The sequence below is a fragment of the Neopelma chrysocephalum genome, unplaced genomic scaffold (assembly GCF_003984885.1).
Source record: "Neopelma chrysocephalum unplaced genomic scaffold, ASM398488v2 Primary Assembly neopelma1_243, whole genome shotgun sequence".
Classification (NCBI taxonomy): Eukaryota; Metazoa; Chordata; class Aves; order Passeriformes; family Pipridae; genus Neopelma; species Neopelma chrysocephalum.
In genome coordinates this window covers 17,721-45,689 of record NW_020897905.1, presented here as the reverse complement: position 1 = coordinate 45,689, position 27,969 = coordinate 17,721, and the positions used below count along the sequence as shown (strand labels likewise).

At 50.2% G+C, this 27,969-nt stretch overlaps 1 protein-coding gene across 1 annotated transcript in view; it reads left to right on the top strand.

Moving 5' to 3' along the window:
- SETD2 (SET domain containing 2, histone lysine methyltransferase) overlaps positions 1–27,969 on the top strand; it is a 51,231-nt gene that overhangs the window by 18,047 nt on the left and 5,215 nt on the right. Inside the window, exons 3-17 of the mRNA XM_027703614.1 lie at positions 959–1,090; positions 1,906–2,034; positions 2,225–2,348; positions 3,485–3,562; positions 3,805–3,902; positions 5,074–5,200; positions 6,991–7,125; positions 7,919–8,047; positions 9,510–10,169; positions 18,709–18,757; positions 19,205–19,385; positions 21,880–22,582; positions 23,828–23,962; positions 24,086–24,225; positions 25,167–25,278. Coding sequence (XP_027559415.1) covers positions 959–1,090; positions 1,906–2,034; positions 2,225–2,348; positions 3,485–3,562; positions 3,805–3,902; positions 5,074–5,200; positions 6,991–7,125; positions 7,919–8,047; positions 9,510–10,169; positions 18,709–18,757; positions 19,205–19,385; positions 21,880–22,582; positions 23,828–23,962; positions 24,086–24,225; positions 25,167–25,278 — 2,932 coding nt within the window. The remainder of the gene's footprint in view (positions 1–958; positions 1,091–1,905; positions 2,035–2,224; positions 2,349–3,484; positions 3,563–3,804; positions 3,903–5,073; positions 5,201–6,990; positions 7,126–7,918; positions 8,048–9,509; positions 10,170–18,708; positions 18,758–19,204; positions 19,386–21,879; positions 22,583–23,827; positions 23,963–24,085; positions 24,226–25,166; positions 25,279–27,969) is intronic.

Here is a 27,969-nt window from a genome sequence, read left to right as displayed (position 1 = left end):
TTCCCGGAGCAGTTTTGGATTTTAACTCCCATTTGCTTCAGTGATAGTTGTGGGTTTTGTGGCCAAATCGGCATAATTTGGAGGGAAAGGGAGGGATTTTGCATTCCTGATGTCTGGCAAGGGGAGAGGAGACAACACTGGGAAGTGTTTAACTGCCCTGCATCCCTTCTCCTAAAGAGAATCCCCTGCTTGGGCCCAGACATTCCCAGGTGATGGGAAGAGCTGGAAAATGGAAGGATATGAGGGGAAGGTTGATTGATTGATTTATTCAGATCCAGCCTGTTTAGTGTCCCCAAATACCAGCTCCCTCTCTGTTGGCACAGGGAATTCTGTCCAGGTGTGGGAAAGATTTTGGACACGCAACACGTGTTTCCAAAGGTTTTTGTTATTCCATGTCTTTACTTATCATCTCAGATGAGTTTTTTTTTTTAGCTCCAACAACCATAATTTGAAGTCCCACGTTTTTTTCTTATGCCTTTTTATGCCTTGTTGGGATCCACACTCCCAAAAATTCCTAAAATTATCTCATGGAAGTTAAAATATTAATTAGTGGATGCCTTTCTTACCCTACTTTTCCCGTAGCTCTGATTTTCTTCTCTTTTTCATCATAAAACAGAGGTTGAAGTAACTAAACCCTCCAATTTCCTTTATTAAAATAACACCTTTTACAAATGGGCGTCCAAATAAACGTGGGCATGGAGGAGAAAGGAAAAAAAGTTAAATATCCTGGGAATTCTTTTTGAGGAATCATTTTTTGTGATCACCAAATCCTCACCAAACAAGCTGAGTGTCCTTGGTTACCCCTGTACCTCCCGGTGGTTATCCCAAGGTTACCATTCCCTATATCCCGTTGCTGGAGGAGCGATGAATGTCCTCCAACAACGCTGTAAGGATTGAGGAGGAATTTCTGCACCCAGCCACTGTCTCACCCTGTGTTTCCACGCCTCGCCTTGCCCAGGAAGAAGAACAAATCCCACCGGGATATCAAGCGGATGCTGTGCGAGTGCCCGCCCCTGTCCAAGGAGGAGCGGGCGCAGGGGGAGGTGGCCTGTGGGGAGGATTGTCTCAACCGCCTGCTCATGATCGAGTGGTGAGTGCCATTCTATGGGCCGGGAGGTGCTGGCCTGGAGGGGACTTGGGAATCCCTAAAATTAACCCAGAAATTCCCAGGAAGGGGCGGCGCCAGCGTGGAGCGACCTTCGGAGCTGACGCAGCCCTGCCCGGAGAAGCTGCGGCTGTCCCGTCCCTGGAAGTGTCCAAGGCCAGGCTGGACAGGGCTTGGAGCAGCCTGGGATAGTGGAAGGTGGAAATGGGTGATCCTTGAGGTCTCTTCCAAGCCAAAGCATTCCACGATTCCATGATTTCAGTCTTTAGATGATCTGCAGGAGCTCAGGGCTCCCAATCTCCTGGATCTCCTCTTCCCAGAGCCTCACCAGCCTGTGGCTGTTGTCTCCTTCTCCCTCCTGGAAGGTTTTGCTGCTCTGTGGCAGTGGAGGCTGGGAATGGGGCATTTGATGGGATTCCCCTCTGGGACAGGGATTGTGACCAGCTGGGGTGGAAGGATTGGAATTCCCTGCCAGAATCCCACCCTTAGTTTTTATCTTGTAGCCCAGACAGGGAATATATTGGAGGGAGAAGCCCCAAAACAGGGGAGGAGATCCCAGTTCATCCCATTTTGATGGTCTGACATGGAAGTACAGCAGGATTAGCATTCCCAGTATTCCACAAATAAATTATCTGCCTTTGAATTGACACTCACAGGGCCGTGCTTTTTATAGCCAAACACATTCCCAGGTTTCCCAATGAGTTTGTTACAATTCCCTGGGATTTGTTTCCCATCTGAGCCCTTCCTCTTGTCACTGCTGTCCCGCTGGGAATTGACTCGATCCCATTTCCTTCCTACAGTTCTTCCCGGTGTCCCAACGGCGACTACTGCTCCAACAGACGCTTCCAGAAGAAGCAGCACGCGGATGTGGAGGTGATCCTCACCGAGAAGAAGGGCTGGGGGCTCCGAGCTGCCAAAGACCTGCCATCGTAAGCTCTTCCCATGGCCTTTTCCCGCTTTTTCGCTCCATCCCATAGGGAAAAAACGTGGCTTGTGGGTTCCTGATCTCCCTGACGCTGGATTTGCTGAGGGTTGCTCGGAAAATCCTCCTCCACTGGGGTTATTCTGTGTTTATTGGTGGTTTTTTCCTAAGCCAGGGGGTGTTTTTCCCTCTTGCAGCAACACCTTTGTCCTGGAATACTGCGGGGAGGTGCTGGATCACAAGGAATTCAAGGCTCGGGTGAAGGAATACGCCCGGAACAAGAACATCCACTATTATTTCATGGCCCTGAAGAATGATGAGGTGAGACAGGGATTGCTGGGCTTGGCTTTGGGAGGGTCTTCCTGGGCTTTGTGGGCAGCACCAACTGCTTGGGAATGTGTGGAGCAATGTCCTGGATCCATTAGACACGTTTTCCTAAGGAAAGGAGACTTCATGCCTTATTTTTTTTAACCCCTTCCTCAGTTTTCAACCTGTTCCAACAAAATTCCAGCAGCTCAGGTGTATCCCAGTGTCCTTAGGGAGGAGAAATGGTCATTCCAAAGGAAAGGATGGATCATGGGTCATCCCTTCCATGTGAAGGGGAGAAACTGTGTCCTTAGGGAGATGCTCCAAGCCCAACTCAACCTTCTTGGATGCCCAAGTCCACCAAGGAACCACATTTCCTTTTCCATTAAACCCCATTATATCGGGATATTTTTAGCTGGCAAAATCCCTACGGGCAGGAACGTCATTGGAATATTGATATGTGGGATATTCCTAAATATTTATCATAATTTAAACTCTGTGGGATGTGGAGCTGCTGCCTTGGGCCCTCCCTGGATAAATAGGAATTAATCTCATATTCCACTTGTCTCTTCTTTCAGGACTTTTTTGGGTCTGAGGAGTTTTAGAATAAATGAGCTAAAAATACTCTTTTTATTTTTTTCCCTCTTATTTCTTTCCTATTTTTTTCCTCTTTTCCCTTCTTTTTCCCTTGTTTTTCCCTTTTTCCCCTGTTTTTCCTCTTTTTTCCCCCCAAATAATCATTTTAGGGTTTGTTCTGTGATAAATAAGGGGCACAAAGGAGGGTTTTCCTTTCTAAAAGGAACATATGGAAGTTGAGTGATCCAGGAGGTGACTTTTCCCTTGGAGTACAGTGCATGTGGCAAAGAATTTTCCAGAAATCTCTTGTGCTGCATATCCAAGGCTCAGGAACATTAAAAATCCAGGATTCCCATCCAACTGGAGAACTCTGCCAGGAAAATTAAGAGCCGTGTTCCTTTAATGCTCTTTTTTGGGGGGCATTAAATCCTAATAAAATCCTAATAAACCCCATTCTCCAACCCAAATAAAGAGCAGGAAGAGGTGATGATTCCTACGTGGGTTGTGTTTGTCGCTGTTCCAGTTCCTATTCCCGGGAATGAGCCTGTTTTCCTGGATTTCTCCTTTCTTCCCAGATAATCGACGCGACCCAGAAGGGGAACTGCTCCCGCTTCATGAACCACAGCTGTGAACCCAACTGTGAGACACAAAAGGTAAAAATCCAGGGGCTTCTCATTCCCACCGCCCATGGGAAGCCTTTTTCCTTCATATCTCTGTATTTTGGGATTTTTCCTTGGAGTCACTGAGGTGAACACTGCTTTTCAAACGGGGAACTTGCCCGGTCACGGAGCGAGTTTGAAATCCAGTGATGCTGTTCCGAGGATTAATCCGGTCAGTTGGAGGCAAATCCCGGTTTTTGTCACGTAATAACTCTTGGATCTTGCTTTTTCCACAGTGGACTGTGAATGGGCAGCTCAGGGTTGGATTTTTCACCACCAAACTGGTCCCGTCGGGCTCGGAGCTGACCTTCGATTACCAGTTCCAGAGATATGGGTGCGTCCCTGCTCCGGGAGATTTCCCGGAGAATTCCCTTCCCTGCTTCTCCCTCTGGCTAATTATTAATCAGCGAAGCTCCAGACTTTGCAATATTCCTTCATAATTCCTCTTTTCCCCTCCCATCCCTGTTTTATGACTTTGCAAATCCCTGAGGAGCTGTAAAAGCCTCCCAGGTAACACATCCCGTTTTCCTGGCCTGGGATTTGGATCCCTTGGCTAAACCCGAGCCTAATATTCCCACCTTACTGTTTTTCCATCTGTATGATGGAGTAAAACTTAAGGATCACCCTTCCTTTTCCCTCTGGATCCTTCTTCAGGCTCTTCCTGGAAGCAGGAGAATCAGAAAGGAATTTTTAGTTGCATTTTAAAATGATTCCTCCTTCCTGGAAGATCCTGGAGTTGAGCTTTCCTGGTTCTTTCTTCTTGTGCTGTTCCTCCAGTGGATTCTGCACATTCTCCCAAGGAATTGTGGAATATAGTTTGTAATGGGTGGTATTTCAAGTAGGAGTTACAGAGGTTTGGGGAAAATATCCCGAAGATAATAGAATTTATTAGATTTACAATTATAATTATTATATTAATTTATATAGAATATTTTAATATATAAATGATATACATTTATATATTGATTTATCTAATTTAATTTTATTTCTAATTATTGTATTTATTCTCCATAGCTGTACATCCATGTAAAAAAAACAATTCCATGTGAATTTTGCTGTTTCCATGAATCCTCAGCTCATTCTTTATTCTCTGTTTTGTATAGTTTTGAGCTATAAAATATAAGAAATGAGCTATAAAATGCTGTAAAATGCAAGCCTTTCCTAGTGGATATATAATCCTGATTATATATTCCTCAGGAGAAGGAATATATTGATTTCCATGTGGGATAAGAAGCTTTCAGACCCACCAGCTCCACCTTTTCCTTTCTGGTGCTTGGATCTTGGCCTGGAAGTGCCCCAGGCTTTGTTTTCCAGCTGAAACAACACGGGATCATGGGAGTTCTGCAAGGAATAAAGGCTGGATTTGAATATCCAGTGGCCTGAAAGGCTTTTCCATGCAGAGACATTCCCATTTCTCCTGAGGACGATCTGAAAACCGGGTGGAAAACTGGCTGGGGGTGGAGTTGAGCTGGGATTAAACTGAGTTTTGTGTGTCCCCTCCCCAGCAAAGAGGCTCAGAAATGTTTCTGTGGCTCCTCCAACTGCCGGGGGTACCTGGGAGGGGAGAACAGGGTGAGCATCCGAGCGGCCGGAGGGAAGATGAAGAAGGAACGCTCCCGGAAAAAGGACTCGGTGAGTCTGGTGCTCCCAGGAATCCTGGGAAAACCCTCCGGGATCACCAAACCCAGCACTGGCAAGGCCATTCCTGAGCCGTGTCCCCAAGTGCCACGTCCACAGAGCTGTAAAATCCCGCCAGGAATGGCGGCGACGCCACCACTGGACAAGGAATTTTCCATGAAGGAATTTTCCCAATATCCAACTTAAACCTCCCCTAGTGCAGCTTGAGGCTGTTTCCTCCCGTCCTGTCGCCTGTTCCCTGGGAAAACAGGGCTCCTGAGGATCTCAGGGGTCAGGCTTTTCCATGGATGTGTCATCAAAGGTTGGACTTGATGCTCTTGGAGGTCTTTTCCAACTTTATGGATTTTATTTCAGCAGGCCCCTCAATACTTGGGGCTTTTCTTGGATCTTTAGTTAAATCCACAATCTTGGATCTTTAGTTAAATCCATGAACTTGGATCTTTTCTTGGATCTTTAGTTAAATCCATGTTTTCTTTCACTCTGTTATTTATCCCAAAGTCCCACCCAAGAGGGGCTTCCACAGGTCCAGTATCTGCTCATCCATAACTAAATTCCACATGGTTTTAAAAATTTGGTTTGTTTTCCATGATTTTTTGACAGCAGGGAAAGATGAACAATCTTGGCCTCAAGATTCAGGACATTCCCTGAAATTTGGCAGCTGAAAGGGCAAAAAGTTTTCCCGTTTCCAGGTGGAATTTGAGTCTTCCAATTCCTTTGGATTAAAGGCAACACATGGAATTGCAGGAATGGATTCCCATAATGTGGAAAAACTGTGGAGAATCCAGAGCAGAGCACTGAAAAGGAGTTTTTTTGGGTGAAAACTCCTGAAAGAACCTGTACAGGCTCTTTTTTAATTCCTCCAAGTTGTAATTATTCTCTCCTTGAAGATATAAGCCCCTATTCCTATAGATAAGATTTATTCCCAGTTTTTTTTGGGAGAAGCTCTGTTTAAAAAAGGCAGGTTTTTTGTTTACTGGATCAGGGAGTGAGGGAAGCCAAGAAATAATTTATAAATTTAAATTTATTCTTATTATTACTATTACTATTATTATGATTACTGTTATTAGTATTATATTTTACATTTATAAATACATAAGTATAATATATAACTATAATATATTAATATAACATATAAATTTAATATAAAATATAAAATTAAAAATATTATTATGCATTGTTATATAAATATAAGGTGTTTTAAAACACTGATTAGGGGCTAAATAATGAAGGTTGTCCACATGGAAAGGAGTTTTCCTCTGATTCTGGAGATCATAAGTCATTTATAGTTTATCTATAAATTGATATAGGTTTATAAAGAATTTATACAATTAATAGAGGTTACAAATAAGTAAATTCGATCTGCAATTAAAGGTAGTTTATAAAGAATTGATACAATTGCTAAAGATTATAAAGAAGTAAATTTGATCTGCAGTTAAAGGTAGTTTGTAAAGAATTGATACAATTCCTAAAGATTATAAAGAAGTAAATTTGATCTGCAATTAAGGATAATTTGTAAAGAATTTATACAGTTCACAAAGGTTATAAAAAGTAAACTTGATCTGTAATTAAGGATAATTTCTCAGTGCACATTTGTTTTCCTGCCTAAAAAGATTAACACATTTTTGGGAGCGTTTTGGTGCAACCGCCTGGAATTTCCTCCGGGCAGCGTTGGATTTATAGAGCTAAAAAGTGCCACTCCCTGGGGAAGATGGAATTTGGAGTCAGGAATTCCATCCCCTGGGGTGGCAGGAGGCCTGAGGGGTGTTTTCCTTTGCCTGGGGCAGGTGGATGGGGAGCTGGAGGCGCTGCTGGAGAACGGGGAAGGTCTGTCCGACAAAAACCAGGTGCTCAGCTTGTCCCGGCTCATGGTCCGGATTGAAACCCTGGAGCAGAAACTCACCTGCCTCAAACTCATCCAGGTGAGGAGCAGCCCTGGGAAGGGAGGGATCTGTGTCCTTTTAAAGCCACATCCTCAGGAGGAGGGGGAATGTGGGAGGAGGGTCTCCTCCTTGTTCCGGCATCCCAAGCTCGGCTGAGCAGCTCCACACTCCGTTATCCTTAAGTTTATTCCCCAGATAATGGTTATAATGGTCCTGCTGTTGTGTTCCTGCTCCAAATCCAGCAGTTTTGGCCACTTAAATTAGGCTGGACCTGCCCAGGTGCCGAGTTCTGGCTCTGCACTGGGTTCCATACTCTCCATGGAGCAGTTTGTGATGTTATCCCATGGAAGGGATTTTTCCCTGGGAGTCTGAGCATTGCCACAGACTCTCTCTAACCTTGGCTCCTCCAGAACATGTGCTCCCACTCCTGCCTGAAGGCCTTCCTGGAGGAGCAGCCGTGGGAAGGGGAGGGATCCATGTCCTGTTAAAGCCACATCCTCAGGAGGAGGGGGAATGTGGGAGGAGGGTCTCGCCCTTGTTTCAGCATTCCAAGCTCGTCCGAGTGGCTCCACACTCTGTTATCCTGAAGTTTTATTCCCCAGTCCACTAGTGATGGTTATAATGGTCCTGCTGTTGTGTTCCTGCTCCAAATCCAGCAGTTTTGACCACTTAAATTAGGCTGGACCCGCCCGGGTGCAGAGTTCTGGCTCTGCACTGGGTTCCATATTCCCCGTGGAGCAGTTTGTGATGTTATCCCGTGGAAATCGAAGGTTTTTTTTCCTGGGAGTCTCTGAGCATTCCCATGGCCTCTCTCTAACTTTGGCTCCTCCAGAACACGCACTCCCAGTCCTGCCTGAAGTCGTTCCTGGAGTGCCACGGCCTGTCCCTGCTCTGGATCTGGATGACGGAGCTGGGCGATGGCAGAGGCAGCACCGCCAACAACCTGAAGCTGCAGCTGGAGGTCGGTAATTCCATGGGATTTGGAGCTTTCACAGAACCACTGAGGTGGGAAAAGCCCTTTAAGATGGAGTCCAACCCTCCCCCAGCACGGCCAAGGCCACCACTGACCCATGTCCCCAAGTGCCACATCCACAGGGCTGTTTAATCCCTCCAGGAATGGGGACTCCAGCTGGGCCAGGGCTGGGCAGCCCTTTCCATGGAGGTTTTTAGCAGCTCAGAATCACCAGGATTTTCTTTTCCTTTTTGTTTTTTGAAATGCAAATCTATGCCAAGTGTTCATGGAAACAGATTCAGGTACCTCAGAACTCCAGCCCTGGAACTTCTGCCCTGAGGCAGATCCTTAATTAATGGAAGGAATTTGCTCCTGTGGTTTTCTCAGATTCCTGAGTTGGATTTCATAAAGCCAGACTTAAAGATTGTTGCTGTTTATTCCCTGTGCTTTATTTCCTTTATATCCCTGTGCCAAAGCACAGGCAATTTGAGGTATTGATGGTCTGAAGTGGAACTGGAATGTTTCGGTTTTCCATAAGAAATTTGGGATTGTATGGCAAGAAACACCTGGAAGTTCCTTTCTTAGAGATGATTCTACAAGAAGGTTCTGGGCAGTTTGGATGGGGCTTGGAGCAACCTGGGATAGTGGGAGGTGTCCCTGCCCATGGCAGGGAGTGGGACTGGATGAGCTTTAAGGTCCCTTCCAGCCCAAACCATTCTGAGTCTGTGACTGCTGTGATTTCTTTTTTTGGGATAGGTAGGATCCCTCCCAACTTCAGACATGTGGAAACTTGCTCCGAGGTCTTGGTGTTCAGCTTTGGTGGGGTTTTGTGGGTTGGATGTATTCCTTTAAAATCCAGGTCGTTTTTGCCCAGAGAAGCTGTGGCTGCCCCATCCCTGGAAGGTTGGAAAAGCCCTCCAAGGTCACAGAGCCCCCCCCTGTGCCCGATGCCCACCTTGTCCCCCAGCCCAGGGCACTGAGTGCCACGGCCAGGCCTTCCTGGGACACCTCCAGGGATGGGCACTCCAAACCTCCCTGGGCAGCCCCTGCCAAGGCCTGACCACCCTTTCCATGAAGAAATTCTTCTGAAATCCCCCCCCCATGGCCTGTGACCATCATTGGATAGATGAGATTGAGTATTTAGATTTTGGATTGGATATTAGCACGAAATTCTTCCCTGTGAGGGTGGTGAGGGACTGGAATGGATTTCCCAGAGGAGCTGTGGCTGCCCCATCCGTGGAAGCGTCCAAGGCCAGGTTGGACGGGTCTTGGAGCTACCTGGGATAGTGGAAGGTTCCATCTATGGGTTGGAATGAGATGAACCCTAAGATCCATCCAACCCAAACCATGCTGGGGTTCTGTGATAATCTCAGTCAATTCTTCTCGAGAAAAGTAAATAACTCCAGGTTGGGCAGAGCTTTAAATCCCGGCAGTTCTAAACAAGGTCCCGCTTGCCTTTGCCGTTTTTTAGATCATGAAGACCCTGGAGCTGCTGCCCATCCCCACCAAGAACATGCTGGAGGAGAGCAAGGTGCTGCCCATCATCCAGCGCTGGGCCCAGACCAAGACGGCGGTGCCGCAGCTCAGCGAGGGCGACGGCTACTCCAGCGAGAACACCTCCCGCGCCCACACCCCCCTCAACACCCCCGACATCGGCGCCAAGCAGAGCTCCGAGGGCGACGCCGACACCCCCAAGAAGCTGGTGTTCCGCAGGCTGAAGATCATCAGCGAGAACAGCATGGACAGCGCCATCTCGGACACCACCAGCGAGCTGGAGGGCAAGGAGGGCAAGGAAGACCTGGACCAGCTGGAGGGAACCCCCGTGGAGGCGCCGGAGGAGCAGCAGCAGCAGCAGCAGCAGCAGCAGCAGCAGGAGGTCAAAGGCACCGTGGATGCACCCGTGGAGAGCAGCAAAGCCCAGCCTGCGGAGCTGGAGGCAGAGCCCGAAGCCGAGGCCAAGGAGAGCAACGGGGCGAAGCTGGAGGAGCCCATGGCCATGGAGACGCCGTCCCAGGACGAGGAGGAGGGCGTGTCCGACGTGGAGAGCGAGAGGAGCCAGGAGCAAACGGATAAAATCGTGGACGTGAGCGACTTGGCCACCAGGCTGCTCGACAGCTGGAAGGAGCTCAAGGTAAGAGGCACCTCCGGCTCCCAACTTCCTGAGAAAAACGCGGAGTCGTGGTGGTTTGGTGCAAATGGGGTGAATTTTATGTCTTTTGGTAAAAGTTTGACAACTGAAACTGCCTTTTCTACACAAAAAGTGCTTTCTATGTAGATCCTCTGGTTGCTCAGTGTGTGACTTGCAGTAGAATTCCAGGTGTTGGTTGCTGGAATCAAGAGATAGTTTGGTTTGGGAACACAAAGATGGTTATCCTGTTGTTTGTTAGGCTGTTCAGGGAAAGGGCAGCTCTGAGGGATTGAGGTTCCCTTCTCATCCCATCGGGAAAAGAGGCTGGAGACAGCACCATGAGCATTTTGGGTGGAAGGGGGCAAATCCCTCAATGTTGAAGTAAATTCATGGACTGTCTGCTCCTAAATTCCATCCCTGGAAGTGTTCAAGGCTCCTCCCAAATGCCTGATCTCTGGAAGTGTCCAAGGCCAGGTTGGAGCAACCTGGGCTAGTGGAAGGTGTCCCTGCCCATGGCAGGGGGTGGAACAAGATGGTCCTTATGGTCCCTCCCGATCTTTGAACCATTCCAGGATTCTCTGAATTCCATGATCTGAACGTTCTCAGCATTTCTTGTCCTCTTAACATCTGCTTCCCATCTGCATTCTGGAGCCTCCAGAAATGGGTCTCTTGGCCACTTTGTGTTCCCTCAAAGGCCGTGCTGGGGATTTGCAGTTGGTGTTTGGGTCAGGGAAATGCCTGGATTTGGGGTGTTATTTGAGACCTGAGTGGTTTCATTCCCATCTGCTTTCTTTGAGCAGAAAGTTCTTAAGAGAAGGGCTTGGTGGCTCCTCTGGAATCGTGTCCCTGTCCTGGAGGTGGCCAACTTGGCCACTTGATCTTCGGCCAACAGCTTTTAGGATGAGGTTCCAGTAATGATTTTAAACTTAAAGATGAGGGATTTAGTTTTTAGGTGGGATATGGGGAAGGAATTCTTGGCTGTGAGGGTGGGGAGGGATTGGAATGGATTTCCCAGAAAAGCTGTGGCTGCCCCTGGATCCCTGGAAGTGTCCAAGGCCAGGTTGGAGCAACCTGGGCTAGTGGAAGGTGTCCCTGCCCATGGCAGCAGGTGGGACTGGATGATCCTTAAATTCCTTTCCATCCCAAACCATTCCATGGCTCTATGGATCCAAGTCGCCATTCAAAGCTTCCCTCATTTCCTGGGTTTCTTCAGACCTTTGGAAGCTCTTCACTCATCTGCTGCTTCTGTAGGATTATATTCCATATATTATCTTAAATTCCTTATATCCAAGAGCATGAGGGGTGGGAACCTCTTTAATAAGTATAAAAACAGTGGTTGCTGAGGATCCAGCAGGAATCCAAGGTGCTGCTGCGCTTCCGTCATTGGGTGGGCTTGGGACAGGCCTTGGAGGGTCTCCTGCCCTTCTCTTAATCAACCATCAGCCCAGCTTTAATTATTGGCAGGAGTTTAAAGCATCAAATGAGGCATCACAGAGCTTAAGAGTCCATTTACCCCTCGAGTTTGATAATGAGCATTGATTCAAAGAGGTTAATTAAAACAACAGGTGTTAATTGTGCAGCGCAGATGGAGGAGGCCTCAGGAGCTCTGAGCTCCTGGACCTCTGCTTTGGAGCTACAAACATCAGGGTTTATAAATGGGGGAGACTTAAGGGAAATTTTGCCTTAATCTGGATTTTCTAAAAGAATCAGAGGCTCTTGAACATTTTGAGCACCATCAGTTGTGCCCTGAAACTCAGCAGGGGAAGAAGAGAGACAAATATGTTTCTCTAGAGAAGTTGGGTTGTGCTTTGGTTCTTTCCCCCCCTTTTTTCCCAAGTGGATCATTTCCTAGATTTTAATTTGTAGGCTCTTGATATTCATGTGGTTTTCTCATCAAAGCGACGCTGTCAGGTTGAATTTGTGGAGGAACTGGAAAAAAGTCCTTTTCCATCCATTGCCAATGGAAGGTTGGAAAAGACCTCCAAGGTCAGCAAGTCCAACCTGTTTTAGAGTTAAGTCAGACCCACTCAGACTTGTTTTGGGTGTCCAGACTCAGTGGTTGGAACCAGCACGGAAAATTGCTGAAAACCACTAACAAAATGTGGGAAGTGTCACAAAACTCCTTGGTTTGAAACCAAGTTGAACCTGATGGTTAAACCCCAAGATTTGGGTTTTCTCTTGAGCTTGGGGAAGCTCAGCCTTGGTGTCTGCAGAGCTTTGCTGGAGGCCAGGATTGGGCTGTGGAATCCCGACACATTCCCAGTTTTAAATGTGGATTCCCATCCTCTCTGTGTGTTTAATTAATTCGGGTCATTGCAGTGATGGTCTGGTTGTAGGGATGGGGTTGGATCTCATGAATTTCAGTAATCCCAGCAAATCCATCCCAAAAAACCCCGCAGAATCCTGACCCGGGGTTGTGACAACTCGTTTCTCTCCCGTAAAACACTCGTAGGGAGTCTGTGAGCTGGGAATTTACTGTGTCCTGGATTTTTTCGTGGCTCTAAGAGTTAACTGCTTCTGTCCAACACTCACCTGATGAGACCCAGGTGCCAATGTCTAAAAGACAAGCCCAGGCTGGAAGCACTTTAGGTGGAACGGGGATGGATAACTCACCCCCAGGTGCCTTTTCCAGCACATCCAAGCTTTTTAAAAGCCGGTTTTCCTGGAGTGCTGGAACATCTGCCATTGGCTGGGGCGGGGTGGGGGGGGTCTGAAACGTCCTCTCCAGTCTTGCTGATGATCCCCTTGTAATTTCCACCGTTTCCATCCAGCTTCTCAGGGCAGCCTGGAGCTCCCCATGTGTCTCCTTTCCTCAACTCCGTGTGGAAGAAGGGAGAGGCCATAGCGTGAAGAACCGGGAAGATGGTTGGGAAGCTGGCTGATGCATGGCAGTGTGATAGGTGCCAGGAGGACAGAGGTGGTTAACTCGGGGATGCCGACGTTATTTTGGTGCGTCCATTGCCGGCAATGGACGTCGCTCCGGGAAAATCCCGACTCCTGGCATGAAAGGATTAAGTGAGCTCTTTTTTTCTCTACCTCTACACACAGGACTTGTAAGTCCTTCCAGGGGCTCCAACACTCCGTAGCGAGGAGGGTTGGCCGTTCCCACACACCCGGCACGACACAACACTGACATTCCCGGCGGGATGAGTTTCCAGCCCGGGCTCGTGGGCGCCGTTCCCGCTGTCCAGGGAAGCGCCGCACGGCTTCTCCCAGGCTCAAAACTCACTCCCAGTGGGGGACAACCCGGTGAGGGCACAGGTGGTGGTTCAGCGTGGTTCTTCCAGGTCCCTTAGCCCGCTCCAGCCGGAGGATTGCGCTCAGGTAAGGCTCCAGGGACCGACCCGTGCGGACACATCCATGGTGGAGGTGACACGTGGCCACCAGACCTGGTGCTCCACCCTCTTGGAATCACCGGAACGAGCCGTAGGGCCGAGCCTGGGGAGGTTCTCTCAACGTCCTTGTGAGGGCTGAGGTTTGAGCAGTTGAGGTTGAGGGACAGGAGGACACGTTTGGGCTCTGCCGCAGGTGGGACAGAGCTTTGGGAATCTTCTCCCACCCCTGAGGGGGCAGAGGAGGCCCCTCACCTGCTGGGAAGGGGCAGGGAGGAGTTGTGGATCTGAGGATCCACAGCCCCTGTCCTTAGGAGGTGGAGAAGGTCTTGATTTTAGGAAAAATCTTGTGGAAGAGCCACCCTTGGGTGCAGAGGGTTTCACTTGGACACTTTGGCCTCGTGTTTTGCAGTGACTTGGAGGTCGAGGCTGAGTTGTCACCCCAACTTTGACCAGGGAGGGCTTTCTCTGTGCCATGGAAACACCCATCTGAGAGCTTAAGAATCGTGGGATCAGGGAATTGTTAAGGCTGGAAAATCCTTCTTGGACCATCAAGTCCAATCGTCCCCCAGCACTGCCAAGGCCACCACTGACCCATGTCCCCAAGTGCCACATCCACAGGGCTTTGAAATCCCTCCAGGGATGGGGATTCCAACCTGTGCCAGGGCTGGACAGCCTTTGTCCATGAAGGAATCTTCCCAATATCCAACCTAAACCTCCCCTGGAGACCGTTTTGGTCTGGAAATGGACAGCAGGGTTTGGGTGGTCCAGGCCAACCAAGATCCATCTTTCCCCAGGATGCTCTTCCCAAGTCACATCCTGACTTCTCTTGGTAGGACAGTCCTGTGAAGCTCCTCTTGCCTGTCCTGCTTCCCAGTGAAGCCATCCTGCAGTTCCTGGCTTTGTCTCCGGCACGCACATCCCGTGTTTTAATTGGGAATCTTACAATTCGTTGTGACTTAGAGCAAGAAATAGTTTGGGAAAACAATGGGACTGGGGAGCGGCCAGGCCGTTGTTTGTGCTGGGGTTCTTTGGCCTCCAAGCAGGGATCTCGTGGCATTAAATCCTTTCTCTTGCTCTCCTCCATCCCTTGGGATTCTGCTGGAGCTGCAGAGGAAAGAGAGGAGAGGAGCAGGAGGGAGGAAGGGAAGGAAGAGGATCCAGCCTGGAAGGGGATGGATTCGGTCACGTGATGTTCCTTCAAAAGTCAGCAGAAGTTCATAGGATCATGGGATGGAATCATGGAATCCTTAAGGTTGGAAAAGATCTCTGGGATCATTACTCCAGCCATTAAGTCAGGGGTAACTGGCAGCTAAGGGACAGATTTGTGGAGAAGGTTCCATGGAGGCACAACTTCCTTTCCTTCCGCTGCATCCGTTGAGTCTTGAGTCCATCCTGCCGCTCTTTTCCCTTTCCCATCCCGAGGGTGGTTTGTCCCTGCAGCTGGAGTGCCCAAATCCCGCTTCCACCCCCCTTTTGTTCCTGCCAGACTCGTGTCACTTCGCTTTCTGCCTCTCATTTTCCGTGCAGTCCCTTCAAAGCCGGCCTGGAATCTCGGGAGCCATTTGGAGCCGGTTAGGATTGATTTAGGAGCTGGGCAGCTCCAAGCCAGCAGCTTCCCTTTCCAAAAATAAAACAGGCTTTTCTTGGGAGTTTCCCTGGCCTGGCTTGACCAGCATCTGGTTTTCATGGAGCAATCCTGTCATATTCCCCTGTTTATTGCTGGTTCAAAGCCTCTGCTGCTCCGTCTTCCCAGACGGACACTGGAGGCTCCGGAGCCGTTGGGTGAAGCTGGAATTGCTCCCTGGCAGGACAGAGCTCACTCCCTGCTCATAGTTCTCTTGGATTTTGGGCTTCCTGGACCTTGGTTGGGATTGGCCAGTTTGTTGGGATGGATCCTGGAATGGGTTCCCCCAATGCCGTGGTGAACCTAAAGCGACGCGTGGCAGGAGCGGCAATTCCATGATTCCCAATTCCACTTACTCAAGTGGTCCTTATCCTCCTCCTATTCCCACCGACCCTTTTCCCAGTAGTTTCCCCTTCCCCATCCTGCTATTTATTGGGACAAATCCTTTTTAGGAGCTGGGAAGGCTGGTGTAGTTTCTCTTCCCTCTGTTCCGTCGTCCTCCATCATCTCGTGGTTGGTGGCTCCTCATCACCCCTTTCCTCCTGGGAACAGCCCTTGGGAAGCCCCAGGGAGGTTTTCATGGATGTGCTGCTCTGGGAGTGATTTTTTTAGGGGGATGATGTGGGACAGAGAGAAAAAAAATAGAGAAACCCCTTTGCTGGGGGGTGATTTTGGGGCTTCAGAACCTGCCCCTGTGGTCACCTCCTTCCCACAGGAGGGGGAATCATCCCTGGCATCCAGAGCTCTGGAATTATATGGAAAAATAAGAATAAATAGATATATTATGGCTGGATGGGGCTTGGAGCAACCTGGGCTAGTGGAAGGTGTCCCTACCCATGGCAGGGAGTGGAACTGGATGAGCTTTAAGATTCTTTCCAACCCAAACCATTCCATGATTCCACAATTTTGTATCTAATTTTATATATAATTTAATATATAATTAATAAATATATAATTATAGGCTCCTCCTGCATCCCTTCCCACCCCAAACACAGAGCTGCTCCCTCATTTCTCTGCATTTCATTAAAAAATACCCCTGTATTCGAGGTCTTTTAATCCATAGCAAACGTGCAAATAAATAAGAACAACCAAAAAAAAGGCTTTTTTACACCATTTTAAAGCCTCTCATCTTTGGAGATGCTTCAAACCTCACGTGGGGCTTTTGAGGCTCCACAGAAAAGCAAAAAATCCTTTTTATGAAACAAAAATCTTGGCCAAAATCCCTTTTTTTTTTTTTAACGTTTAGCAGCACTTTTGAAGTGGTTTTGCCTCGTGAACAAACCACAACGGGGTTTTTTTATCCTTTCTTTTATTTCACTCAAGGAAAATGGAATTTCTTAGCCCTTGGGGAGGTGGATTTTTCCCAAAAAAGTGGGAATCTCAAAGCTGGGGTGTCATTAAATCCAGTGCTGGGGGTGGACACGTTGTTGACAAGCCCAGTGGAGACCCCAGTTAATTAATTCCCCAAAAATCAAGGAATTTAAAAAACACAGGATATTATATAAAATCTGGGAGTCAAGCTGAGGTAAAGCTTTAAACACCCAACTAGGAGCAGATTTCACCACCAGGAACAGTTTATTCCATATTTTTTCCCCTCTTCTGCCTCATCCATGCCCCAAATTAAAGGATATTTTAGGCAGGGTCCCTAAATCCTTCCCTGGGAAAGCTGGAATCTCAGGACACCACATAAAACACCTTATTTTTAGAACACTGAGCTTCTCTTTTAGGATTTAATGGTGGTTTTTCAGGATGCAGCTGCTGCTCCCTCAGGGATCCTCCACATTTTCTCCCTCGGATTGTTCAGGGTTGATTTATTTGGGTTGAATTCCTTTTTCCTGCTGGTTCATCATGTTCTGCCCCGAATAACTGGGAATTCTTGGGAATTGCTGTATTCCTTCAGGAAGGGAACAGAGCAAGGGTTTGGTAAAAGCTGGAATTGAACGAAAATGAGCTTTTTAGTCCAAGCTCCCAGTCCTTGGAGAGTCACTAATGCTGTGAAAACTCAGGATACAGATTGTGGGATCACGAGGATCACTAAGAAAATGGGATTTACACTGTGAGTGCCAGAATATTCCAATGAAAAATCCAGCTGAGCAGGGAAAGGTGCTGATAAAACTCAATTCTTGGGTTTAGGGAGACACAGTTGGTTAAAATGACATTGGAATTCTCTGTAATTGAGTGGGGTTTAACAAGGATGTTCAATCTGGAACTTAGGGAGGTTTTAATCCTCATTCCCAAGTTTTCTTCCCTTTTTTAGAATCCCAGAATGGTTTGGGTTGGAAGGGACCTTAAGGATCATCCATTTCCACCCCCTGCCATGGGCAGGGACACCTTCCACCAGCCCAGGTTGCTCCAAGCCCCCTCCAACCTGGCCTGGGACACTTCCAGGGATCCAGGGGCAGCCACAGCTTCTCTGGGAAATCTATTCCTGTCCTCCCCACCCTCACAGTCAGGAATTCCTTCCCAATATCCCATCTATCCCTGCCCTCTGGCACTGGGAAGCCATTCCCTGTGTCCTGTCCCTCCATGCCTTGTCCCCAGTCCCTCTCCAGCTCTCCTGGAGCCCCTTTAGGCCCTGCCAGGGGCTCTCAGCTCTCCCTGGAGCCTTCTCTTCTCCAGGGGAACCCCCCCAGCTCTCCCAGCCTGGCTCCAGAGCAGAGGGGCTCCAGCCCTGGCAGCATCTCTGGGGCCTCCTCTGGATTCCCTCCAGCAGCTCCACGTCCTTCCCGTGCTGAGGTCCCTGGAGCTGGATGAGCAGAGGGTGTGGAATTTGCTGCTGTGGAAAGAGTGGTGGGTGTTGGTGTCTGATCTCAGCAGCTCCAGCAGGAGCTCGGTCCAAGGGGTTTTTCAGAGCTGGGAGTTTTCTTCCCATGGATTTGGGGAACGCCATGGAATCGTGGTGGACCCTGTCCCAGCGAGGAGGGAGCTGGGAGAAGCCCAGGGATGCTCCATGAGAGAAGGGTGAGCAGATGACAAAACCACCAGCACTGTGTCTGTCCAAGCTGATGAAGCTGCAGCTGTCACAGAACCAGGGAATATCTCCATTGGAATGGTCCCAGAGGGATCATGGAGTACAACAAGAGGACCTGGTGGAAGACCCTCATGTCACCACAATGTGGTTTGGGGACAGTGTCCAGCTCAGGGCCCAAGTCTCTGTGGGAACACCAGGGCTGGCAAATAAGAGGCAGAAAAGCACAGTTTTGTAGCTGAACAGGAGCTTTTTTTAGTTGGAAAACTCATTTCTTTGCTGTTCCAGCAGAGCTGCAAGTCCAGGGGTTTGTATCCCGTGGTGGGATGTGACCAGTGTGGGTCCTGCAGCTCCTCATGGAGTCCTTGTTCCAAAATTCCACCTGAATCCATCAAACATCAGGCACTGAGCAGAGGAAACACAGAGAAAAAGAGGAAATACATAGAAAGCACCTGGATAATTTGCCTAAAATGAGAACTTTCCTTCCAGAGACACTTTTTTTTTGATGGTTTCTCATAAATTTATGGTTTATGTGATGATTTCTGTAGCTCTGTAGATGTTTGGGTTGCTTTTGGGAGTGGCTGGAGCCTGACCCTGCTTGTGGCTTTCCCACAGGAGGTGTATCGCATCCCAAAGAAGAGCCAGGCAGAGAAGGAGAGCAGTGGTACGTCCTCCCCTTTTCCCATCGCTCTGCTCCCCTGAAACCACTTCATTTTCCCAGGTTGGGATGTCCAGGGATCCTCTGGACGATTGGAATTTCAGATTCCTTGGAATCATCTGAGCAGTGGGTGGTGGGATGTGGAGCCCTGAGGGGGATGTGGGGGGGATGTGGAATCACTGGGGTTGGAAGAGCCCTCCAGGACCATCAAATCCAACATCCCCCAGCACGGCCAAGGCCACCCCAAGCCGTGTCCCCAAGTGCCACATCCACAGGGCTTCTAAATCCTGCCAGGGGTGGGGACTCCAGCCTGTGCCTTTCCATGAGGGAATTGTCCCCAGTATCCAACTTAAACCTCCGCTGGCACAACCTGAGGCCGCTTCCTCAGGAGAGGGGAGCTGTTAACACTCTGAATTACAAAAATTCCCTCTTTCTCCCTGTTTTTCCCAACAGCTGACCGCGGGAGGGATCCAGCCGGGCTCAGGGATCAGACCCCTACTCCCAAGAACCCCATCCTGAGCCGGGAGCGGGATCCCGAGCGGCAGAGCCAGAGCAAGGAGAGGAAGAGACGCAGGGACTCGCTGTCCCCTCCGCCCTCAGGGTATGAGCGCGGCACGAAGAGGCCAGAGGACAGGTGAGCAGGGATCTGTCCTATTCCTGGGTGAAATCTCCTGGAAAAATGATCCTGGTGGATCTTTGAAGTCACCCAGGGCCCGGGAAGGGAATTTTCTCCCGGAGGAATCCTGTGTGCGTGGTGCGATTCGTTCCCTGACCGGAGTTGGGGGGTTCCTTGGGGTTTGTGGCCTTTCCCTCTGGGATAACCTACACCTTCATCTCCAGGGGATCCATCTCCCATCATTTGGGAATGAGGGGTGGGTGACCAGGGAAACTGTGCCAGCTCTTGCACGGAAATTAGGGATCATGGCATGGGTTGGGTTGGAAGGGATCTCACAGATCTCCCAGTGCCACCCCCTGCCATGGGCAGGGACACCTTCCACTGCCCCGGGTTGCTCCAAACCTCATCCAACCTGGGTATGAACCTTTCCAGGGATGGGGAATCCAGGAATTCCAGGGTGTAGCCCTCTTAATGCCAAGAGGTCTTCTGAGCCCTTTGAAACCCATTCCCTTCTCCTCCTCCACCTCTTCCCAGTGTTCTGAGCTTGGAACAAGCCCTGCCTGTACAGGAGGGAGCAATGCCCAGGCCAGGCAGGAATTCTAACACAAAAAACTTCCCTGACCGAGGGATTATTCCCTAAATATTCCTGTGAGGACAACAATCCAGGAAGGTGTGATCCCACCAGGCTGGTGCTGTGTCTCCTTCCCTTGGGAATGGTGGCACCACTCCATGGCCGAGAAGGCGACTTGTGATTAGGAGAAAGAAAACATTCCATGTCTTGCAGTTCAGAGAGGCTTGAGATCATGTTCCAGGCAGGAAAAATCCCATGGAATTTCCTTTAAAGAAGTTCAGTTTTCTGCTGTCCCTGTTCAATAGGATCCAAAGGCACTCAGTAATTAGGGAACAATCGGAGCTGAGTCAGCCAGGCCAGGGAACTTCGCTCCTCACGTGGAGCTGTGCTGGGAGAGTTGGAAACATCTGGATAGGAAACAAAGAGGGAAATCTATACCCCTGGAATGAGGCATTGGCAGGGTGGAAACACACAGGGAAGTAAATAAATAATGGATTTTTTTGAGTTGTTTTAACAGAACAGGGGGTTTTTGGGGGGAGGAGTTGCCTGTTCTGGCTCTTCCTTGTGCGTGTCCATGAGCAGTGAAGGACCAACATCCTTCTCTGGGAATGTTCTCCCCGCTCTGACCATCCCACTTCGTTATCCCAGGGATTTCATGAGGCAAAATAACACGGGAGGTGGAGAGAGGAACACTAAACCCTCGGTTTTCTCCTCAGCTGCTCCTCCTCTAAACATTCCAGGCGGTGCCAGGAAAGACTTTAATTATGGAAATCAAACCCTTCACGTCAATGAGGTTCAGATTAGCGGATCCTGGGAATGCCAGGAAACGGCTTAAGTGGATCTGTTGGTAGCAATGTGCTTTTGATATGGAAATGGATCACAGGATATATGGAGAACATCCCGGATGCTTTGTGGAATCCGTCATATTAAGGCTGCAGAGCATTTTTCCCTGTAATCCCTGTTTTGCCGCACTCGGAACGTCTCAGAATCACCACCTTTGATCTGAAACTTTCCTTGGCTGAGCTTTGATCAAAGTCCTTTGGCTTTTTTTTTTTTTTCCCTTCTTTAATTCCTTGGAAAAATCCCTCCAGCTGCTCCGTGTTTTGGGATGAAAACTCGGAAAGAATTAAAAAAATCCATCCACACTGTTAATTATTGAAGCTGAAGTGGTCTGGGAATGAGCAGAACTCCAAACAGGAATGTGCTGCTTGTGATTCCCTTGTTCTTTGTCCTGCCTGCAGCTGCCAAGTGGGAAGAACTCCTTCCCCATATCCCATCTATCCCTGCCCTCTGGCAGCGGGAAACCATTCCCCCTTGTCCTGTCCCTCCATCCCTTGTCCCCAGTCCCTCTCTCCAGCTCTCCTGGAGCCCCTTTAGGCACTGGAAAGTGGGGGTTCCTCAGGTAGGAAGGATGGGATGCTGCCCCAATGCTGCAGTTTGGGAGTGGAGATGCCATGATTTGAGCTGCTCCTTCTGTTTGGGAGCCTCTTCCAAGCTCCTTGTTGGCCCTGCTTTGGGAAAAAGTGCCAGAGGGTCTCCTGCTTCTGCCCTTTCCTTGGGCTCTCTTGGCTCTGGAGGTGTTCCCTCCCTCTCCGGGTATCCCGGTGCTGCCCAGCAGCTCCTCCAGACAATTCCTGTGGCAATTGTCCTCCAGACAATCTTTACCTCTCCAGCAGCCCCAGACTGGAGTTACTCAATCCATTGGGATCACTCATCCTGGGCTCTGACTCCTTCCTCAAGGACAAGCAGGACCAGTGGGTGTTTCTCCTGAGTTCCCACAGTTGGTCAAACAGCTGGAAAAAAAGGAGCGTTAAGAATTGCTGCTGCTCTTGGGCATTCCAGGTTTTCCTGGTGGTTTTTCCCGGTCCTTTTTCTGCGGGATCCTTGGACCCCCAGCTTCCCGAGGTCTCCCAAGCCCTTTCCCTCTCCCTCCTCCCCCAGGTATGACACGCCAGCGTCCTCCAAGAAGAAGGTGCGTCCCAAGGACCGCAACAAGCTCTCCACGGAGGAGCGCCGCAAGCTCTTCGAGCAGGAGGTGGCCCAGCGGGAGGCCCAGAAGCAGCAGCAGCAGCTCCAGAACCTGGGAATGACATCCCCGCTCCCCTACGACTCCCTGGGCTACGGCACCCCCCACCACAGCTTCCTGGGCTACCCCCCGGGCTACCCCATGCAGGCCTACGTGGACCCCAGCAACCCCAACGCCGGCAAGGTGCTGCTGCCCACGCCCTCCATGGACTCCATGTGCTCCCCGGCGGGATACGAGCACTCCCAGACTCTGGTGGGGCACGCGGTGGAGCCGGCGCTGGGCGCGGCGGCGGCGCAGCCGGTGCCGGTGGTGCAGCACGTGGCCGCCGCCGCCGCCGCCGCGGTGGAGGTGCCGCCGCCGCAGTACGTGGCGCCGGGCGAGGCCGTGGTGCACCCCGAGCCCAACGTGGCCGTGCTGCCGGTGGGGCCGGCGCCGGGGGCCGTGCAGGGCCAGGGCTACGGGCCCGTGTGGGAGTCGTCGGGCCAGCAGGCCGTGGCCGTGCAGCAGCCCTACTCGCCCGCCCAGTCCCAGCCCGCCATCTACTACCAGGGCCAGGCCTGCCAGGCCGTCTACGGCGTCACCTCGCCCTACTCGCAGGCCACCCCGCCCATCGTCCAGGTAAACTCAGCTCCCCCCGGGGGGAAACGCGGAGCTGAGTCGCTCTTTGGGGCTTCTCGTAGCGTGGGAGTGTCTACTCGGCTCTTCTCGAGGAGCTTCCCGCCCAAAAATTGGAGAAAAGCGCGTTTTGGCGCGTTTTCTGTCTATAAGTGCCGTAAATTAGAGAATCGTGGGATCGTGGAGTGGTTTGGGTTGGAAGGACCTTAAGGATCGTCCAGTCCCACCCTCTGTGATGGGCAGGGATGCCTCTCACTGTCCCAGGTTGCTCCAGGAGGGAACTCTGTCCAACCTGACCTTGGACACCTCCAGGGATGGGGGATATTAAAAAATTCCAGGGATGGGGGGTATTGAACAATTCCAGGGATGAGGGGTATTGGACGCCTGCAGGGACTGGGGATATTGGACACTTCCAGGGATGGGGAGTATCAGTTCCAGGGATGGGGGATATCGAACAATTCCAGGGATGGGGGATACTGGACACCTCCAGGGACAGGGGATATTGAACAATTCCAGGGATAGAGGGTATTGAACAATTCCAGGGATGGGGGGTATTGGACGCTTCCAGGGATGGGGGGTACCGGACACCTCCAGGGGTGGGGGATATCGAACAATTCCAGGGATGGGGGATATCGGACACCTCCAGGGATGGGGAATACTGGACACCTCCAGGGATAGGGGATATTGAAAAATTCCAGGGATGGGGGTATTGGACACCTCCAGGGATGGGATATACTGGACACTTCAGAGGTGGGAGATTTGAACATCTCCAGGGGGATATTGGGCACCTCCAGGGATGATGATTCCATAGTTGTTGGGGCCAAGGAGGAATTTGCAGCTTCCAGAAATATTTTATGCCCTGTTTATAAAAGTGATATTGGTTTTTTGGCTGTTGAAGGGCTGTTTTTTGGGAAGAGCTTCCACCACCACTGAGTAAAGCAGGAAAACATGGAGGTGTGAGCTCGGCTTCCGTTGGCTTTTGGAAGCAGGTCTGGAGCTACCAGCTTAAAGCAAATTATAAGGATAATATTGGGAAGGAATTCTTGTCTGTGAGGGTGGACAGGGGCTGGAACAGATTTCTCAGAGAAGCTGTGGCTGCCCCTGGATCCCTGGAAGTGTCCACGGCCAGGTTGGACGGGGCTTGGAGCCACCTGGGATGGTGGAGCTGCTCTGTGTCCTCCAGTGAAGGGGTTGTGTTTTCTTTTGGGGGAGAAGCAGCTGAGTGTGATTCCCTGTGCTCCGTTGCAGAGTTATGCCCAGCCAGGTCTCCAGTACATCCAGGGCCAGCAGATCTACACGGCCCATCCCCAGGGAGTCATTGTCCAGCCCCCCCCAGCCGTGACCACCATCGTGGCAGCCGGGCAGCCCCAGCCCATCCAGCAGGTGAGCACTGCCTCATTCCAGCTGTTTTCCCGTGGGATAAAGAGCTGTCAGGACCCCTCTGACCTCTCTCGTGACTCCTCACATCCTTCTCTTCCGCCCCTTCTGTCCTATTCCTGTTTCCAGCCAGAGCTTGTGGTGACCAACAACCTCCTGGACCTGCCTCCACCTTCTCCTCCGAAGCCCAAGACCATCGTCCTCCCTCCCAACTGGAAAACGGCCCGGGATCCCGAGGGGAAGATCTACTACTACCACGTGGTCACCAGGTGAGTGTGGGCATCACCGACCCACATCCCCAAATTCCACATCCACGTGGATGTTAAATCCCTCCCAGGATGTGGATGCCACCACTGCCCCGGGACAACCCTTTCCATGAGGAGTTTTTCCCAGTATCCAATCTAAACCACCCCTGGCACAACTTGAGGCCGTTCCCTCTTGTCCTGTCACTTGTTTTTGGGGGATAACAGCCCAACCCCACCCCTGGAGCAGGAATACAACTTTCCCAGTGTTTTCCCCACACTTTTGGGATTAGTTTTGGAAGTTACCAAGTTGGATCAATCCCTATGAACTTATGTAAAATTATAAGGAATTTCAGATTTTTAAAAGGATTTTTTACATTTCCAAATCCATTTGAGGTGTGTATGGAGATCCACCTCTCTAAAGGGATAAGCTGGAATATTTTCTTCCGTGTCTGGAGTGTTCTGATGCCAGTTCTTGTTGCCACACATTTCTCTGCATCCATGAATCTTTTCCACCTCCACACCCACAGCAGAGCAGGAGGCCTTCAAACACTCGGAATAACAAACCCTCCAGCAGGAATTAGTGATTTGTCCATGGTTTGGAAGTGTTGGGATGAGATGAGGAGACTCAACGGAGCTTGGCTGCTCCCGTGGCCGTGCCTTCCCCGGGGTCTCCGTTGGGATGTTCCCACCTTTCCATGCCATGAATTTCATCCCAGGGATGAACATCCCTTGATCCCACAGTGTCACCAGTGATAGGAAACAGCGCAAATCCCCTTTTTTTAAGTTCTTCCTGCTGGGTTTTAACCTTCTCCAACTTGGAAACCTCCTCATGAAGAGCAAGACGAGGCCGAGATCTCCGGCGGGTGGTGGAGTCCGGGTGTCCCACTGGATGGGACAATCAAGGAGGAGATCCCAGGTACTTTAAGGGGGTGACAATGGTCTCTGTGTGTCCTCCTCCCCTCCAGACAAACCCAGTGGGATCCCCCGACGTGGGACAGCCCCGGGGACGACGCCGGCCTGGAGCACGAGGCCGAGATGGACCTGGGCACCCCCACGTACGACGAGAACCCCATGAAGGTGAGGGAGACACTTCCTTGGGATAGAGCTCAGGATGGGGGGTCCATACGGATTTGGGAGGTGACAGGGGCAGGAGTGACCTCAGATCTGTCCTAGTGGCTCTGCTCTCAGTGCTCGGCTCTTCTGGTGCAATTCCCTGTGGGATGTTCCCCCCTGTGGGGAGCTGACCTTATGATCCCCAAAAAAAGGGGGAATGAGTGGGAATAATGTTGAAACAGGACAAACTAAGGATTTAACTTAGAAGCCCTTTTGATACCTTTCTGATTCCCTGAAAAGCAGAGATCCCATGGAAAGAAAGGAATAATTCTCTCGCTGCTCCGGTGCTCCCACAGCTGGGAGGGATTTTCCTGAAGGAAAATCCCATCCTGGGACACCCAGTAACATCCCACTGGGCTGCTGTCGCCTTTCCATGTGCTTCCAGGATCCCAAGGGTTAATCCCATTCCCGGAATGCCTCCGAGTGCTTCCTGGCGAGTTCACTCCAAGGAAATTACTGGCAAATATTTGTCTCCCTGTAAAAAAGTTAATTAGAAAATGAGCTCAGACCTGAAATCTGCTGCTCAGCCAAGGGGTTGTTGTTTCCAGAAAAGCCTTTCCAAGGGTTTTTTTTTTTCCTGGATCAGTGTCACACGTACCCTGTGCCATTCCCTGTGGATCTGGGATCTTGTGCTTCTTGGGGTTGCAAATACTGTAGAAGGATGTTGGGATTTCTCAAGGGAATGCTAATGTTAGGCTTTAGGTGAGGTTTTATTAAGCTGGAATAGCTGGAAAAAGCATCCCTATGGAGGGATGAGCTGGAGCTTAGTGGTGTGGAGCAGCCTGGAGATATTTGGGAATGTCCCTGTGGTGAGAACAAGGTGCTGAGGAGAAGTTTGGGCTCTTCTGAGCAAGGGAACAGAGCTGTGCTGCTGCTTTCCAGCCTGGGAGTCGTTTCCCTATGGAATTTTGAGGGTCTCAGTGCTTCCTGTGAGCAAGGAAAGGTGCTTCCATAAATGGTGGCTTTTGTCCCATGAATGGTGGTTTTTGTCCATAAATTGGGATAAAAAGGAGCTGAGGACTGGGGTGACGATCCAAGACATGAGTTGGCTGCTCCTTCCAGGTTTTGCTGCTCACTCAAGCCCCCAAATCCCAATTTTTAGGTGCAGGAATTCCCTAAATCCATCAATCCCTCGTTCCTAAAGGTGACCTCCTGGTGAGGTGATTCCTACTCCTTCCAGAGCTTTAAATCCTTTTCTTCTGGGCCAGGAGAGCCAGAAGGTCAGGTTTTTCCTGGCATTGAATTCCCATGGTCATAGCTCCCGCCTCCCACCACATTCCTTGGATTTTTTTGCCCTCCTCCCCACCCCACACCTTTTCCAAGAGGGATTAAACCCACCGGCACCGTGGCTCCAGCCAACAGCTGCTGCTGCTATTCCTGGTGTTCCCTTTCCATGGGGGAGGATTTTGATGGAAAGGCACAAGAGGTGTTGGAAGCCCCCCAGCACCATTTCCCTTTAAAGCACATTTTAAATCCCATTTTTCCCCTTGGAAAAGGGGTTTTGTGAGGGAGTGGCTCGGGAATGCTGGCACTGACACCGGGCTGGATGCCAAAGGTTTTCCATCCTTTTAGCCTGGATTTGTGGCAGGATGTGTTTGTGTCCCTGCTGGTTGGTTCTCCATGGAAAGGTTGGTGTCAGTGGAGCAGATCCCAGTTGCTGGAGGAGACAATCCCAGTCAGGCTCCTCCAGAATTCCTCACACATTTGGCTTCTTGATCCCATTCCTGGTTTTCCCCCAAGAGCATCTTTGTGGCTTTTCCATCCCCGTCTCCTCCCAGAGGCTGATAAATAGGGACACCACCATTTTGGGGGCTTTTCCTGGGTTAGTTTTCCTGGTGGGCAGCACAGCTTTGGATTATGGGAATGCTTTGGAGGGGCAGCAAAGAAAGCCCTTGTTAAGGAGGTTTTAATATTAAAATAAAGGTGAATTTTAACCTAAAATTAGGAGAAGTTCCCTAAGGAGGAATTGGTGCCTTTGCATGAGGAGGAGCTGGGAAAGGGAGTTTCTATTTCCCCCTCTCATCTTTCCCTGCAAATTTTGGCACAGATTTTTTCCCCCATTCCACATGAAGAAGGTGGAGAAAGGTTTAGAGGGTGGAGAAGGTTTTGGGGGAGGAGAAGGATTTGGGGGTGGAGAAGGGGATGGAGAAGGATTTAAAGGTGGAGAAAAGATTGGTGATGGAGAAGGATTTAATGGTGGAGAAAAATTTGGGGATGGAAAAGAATTTGGGAGTGGGGAAGGATTTGGAGCTGGAGAAGGGGATAGTGAAGGATTGGGGGATGAAGGTTCTGGTGGTGGAGAAGGGTTTAATGGAGAAGGGATTGGGGGTGGAAAAGAGTTTGGTCATGGAGAAGGATTTGGGGGTGGAGAAGGGTTTCGGGGTGGAGAAGGATTTGGGGGTGGAAAAAAGGCTTTGGGGATAGAAGGGTTTAATGGAGAAGGGTTTGAGGATGGAGAAGGATTTGGGGGTGAAGAAGGATTTGTTGGGGGAGAAGGGTTTGGTGGAGAAGGGATTGGTGATGGAGAAGGGCCTGGTGGTGAACAGTTGATGGGAGAGAGGAATTTGGTGGTGGAGAAGGTTCTGGTGAGGGAGAAGGGTTTGGGGCTGGAGAAGGGTTTGCTGGTGGAGAAGGATTTGGGGGTGGAGAAGGGAT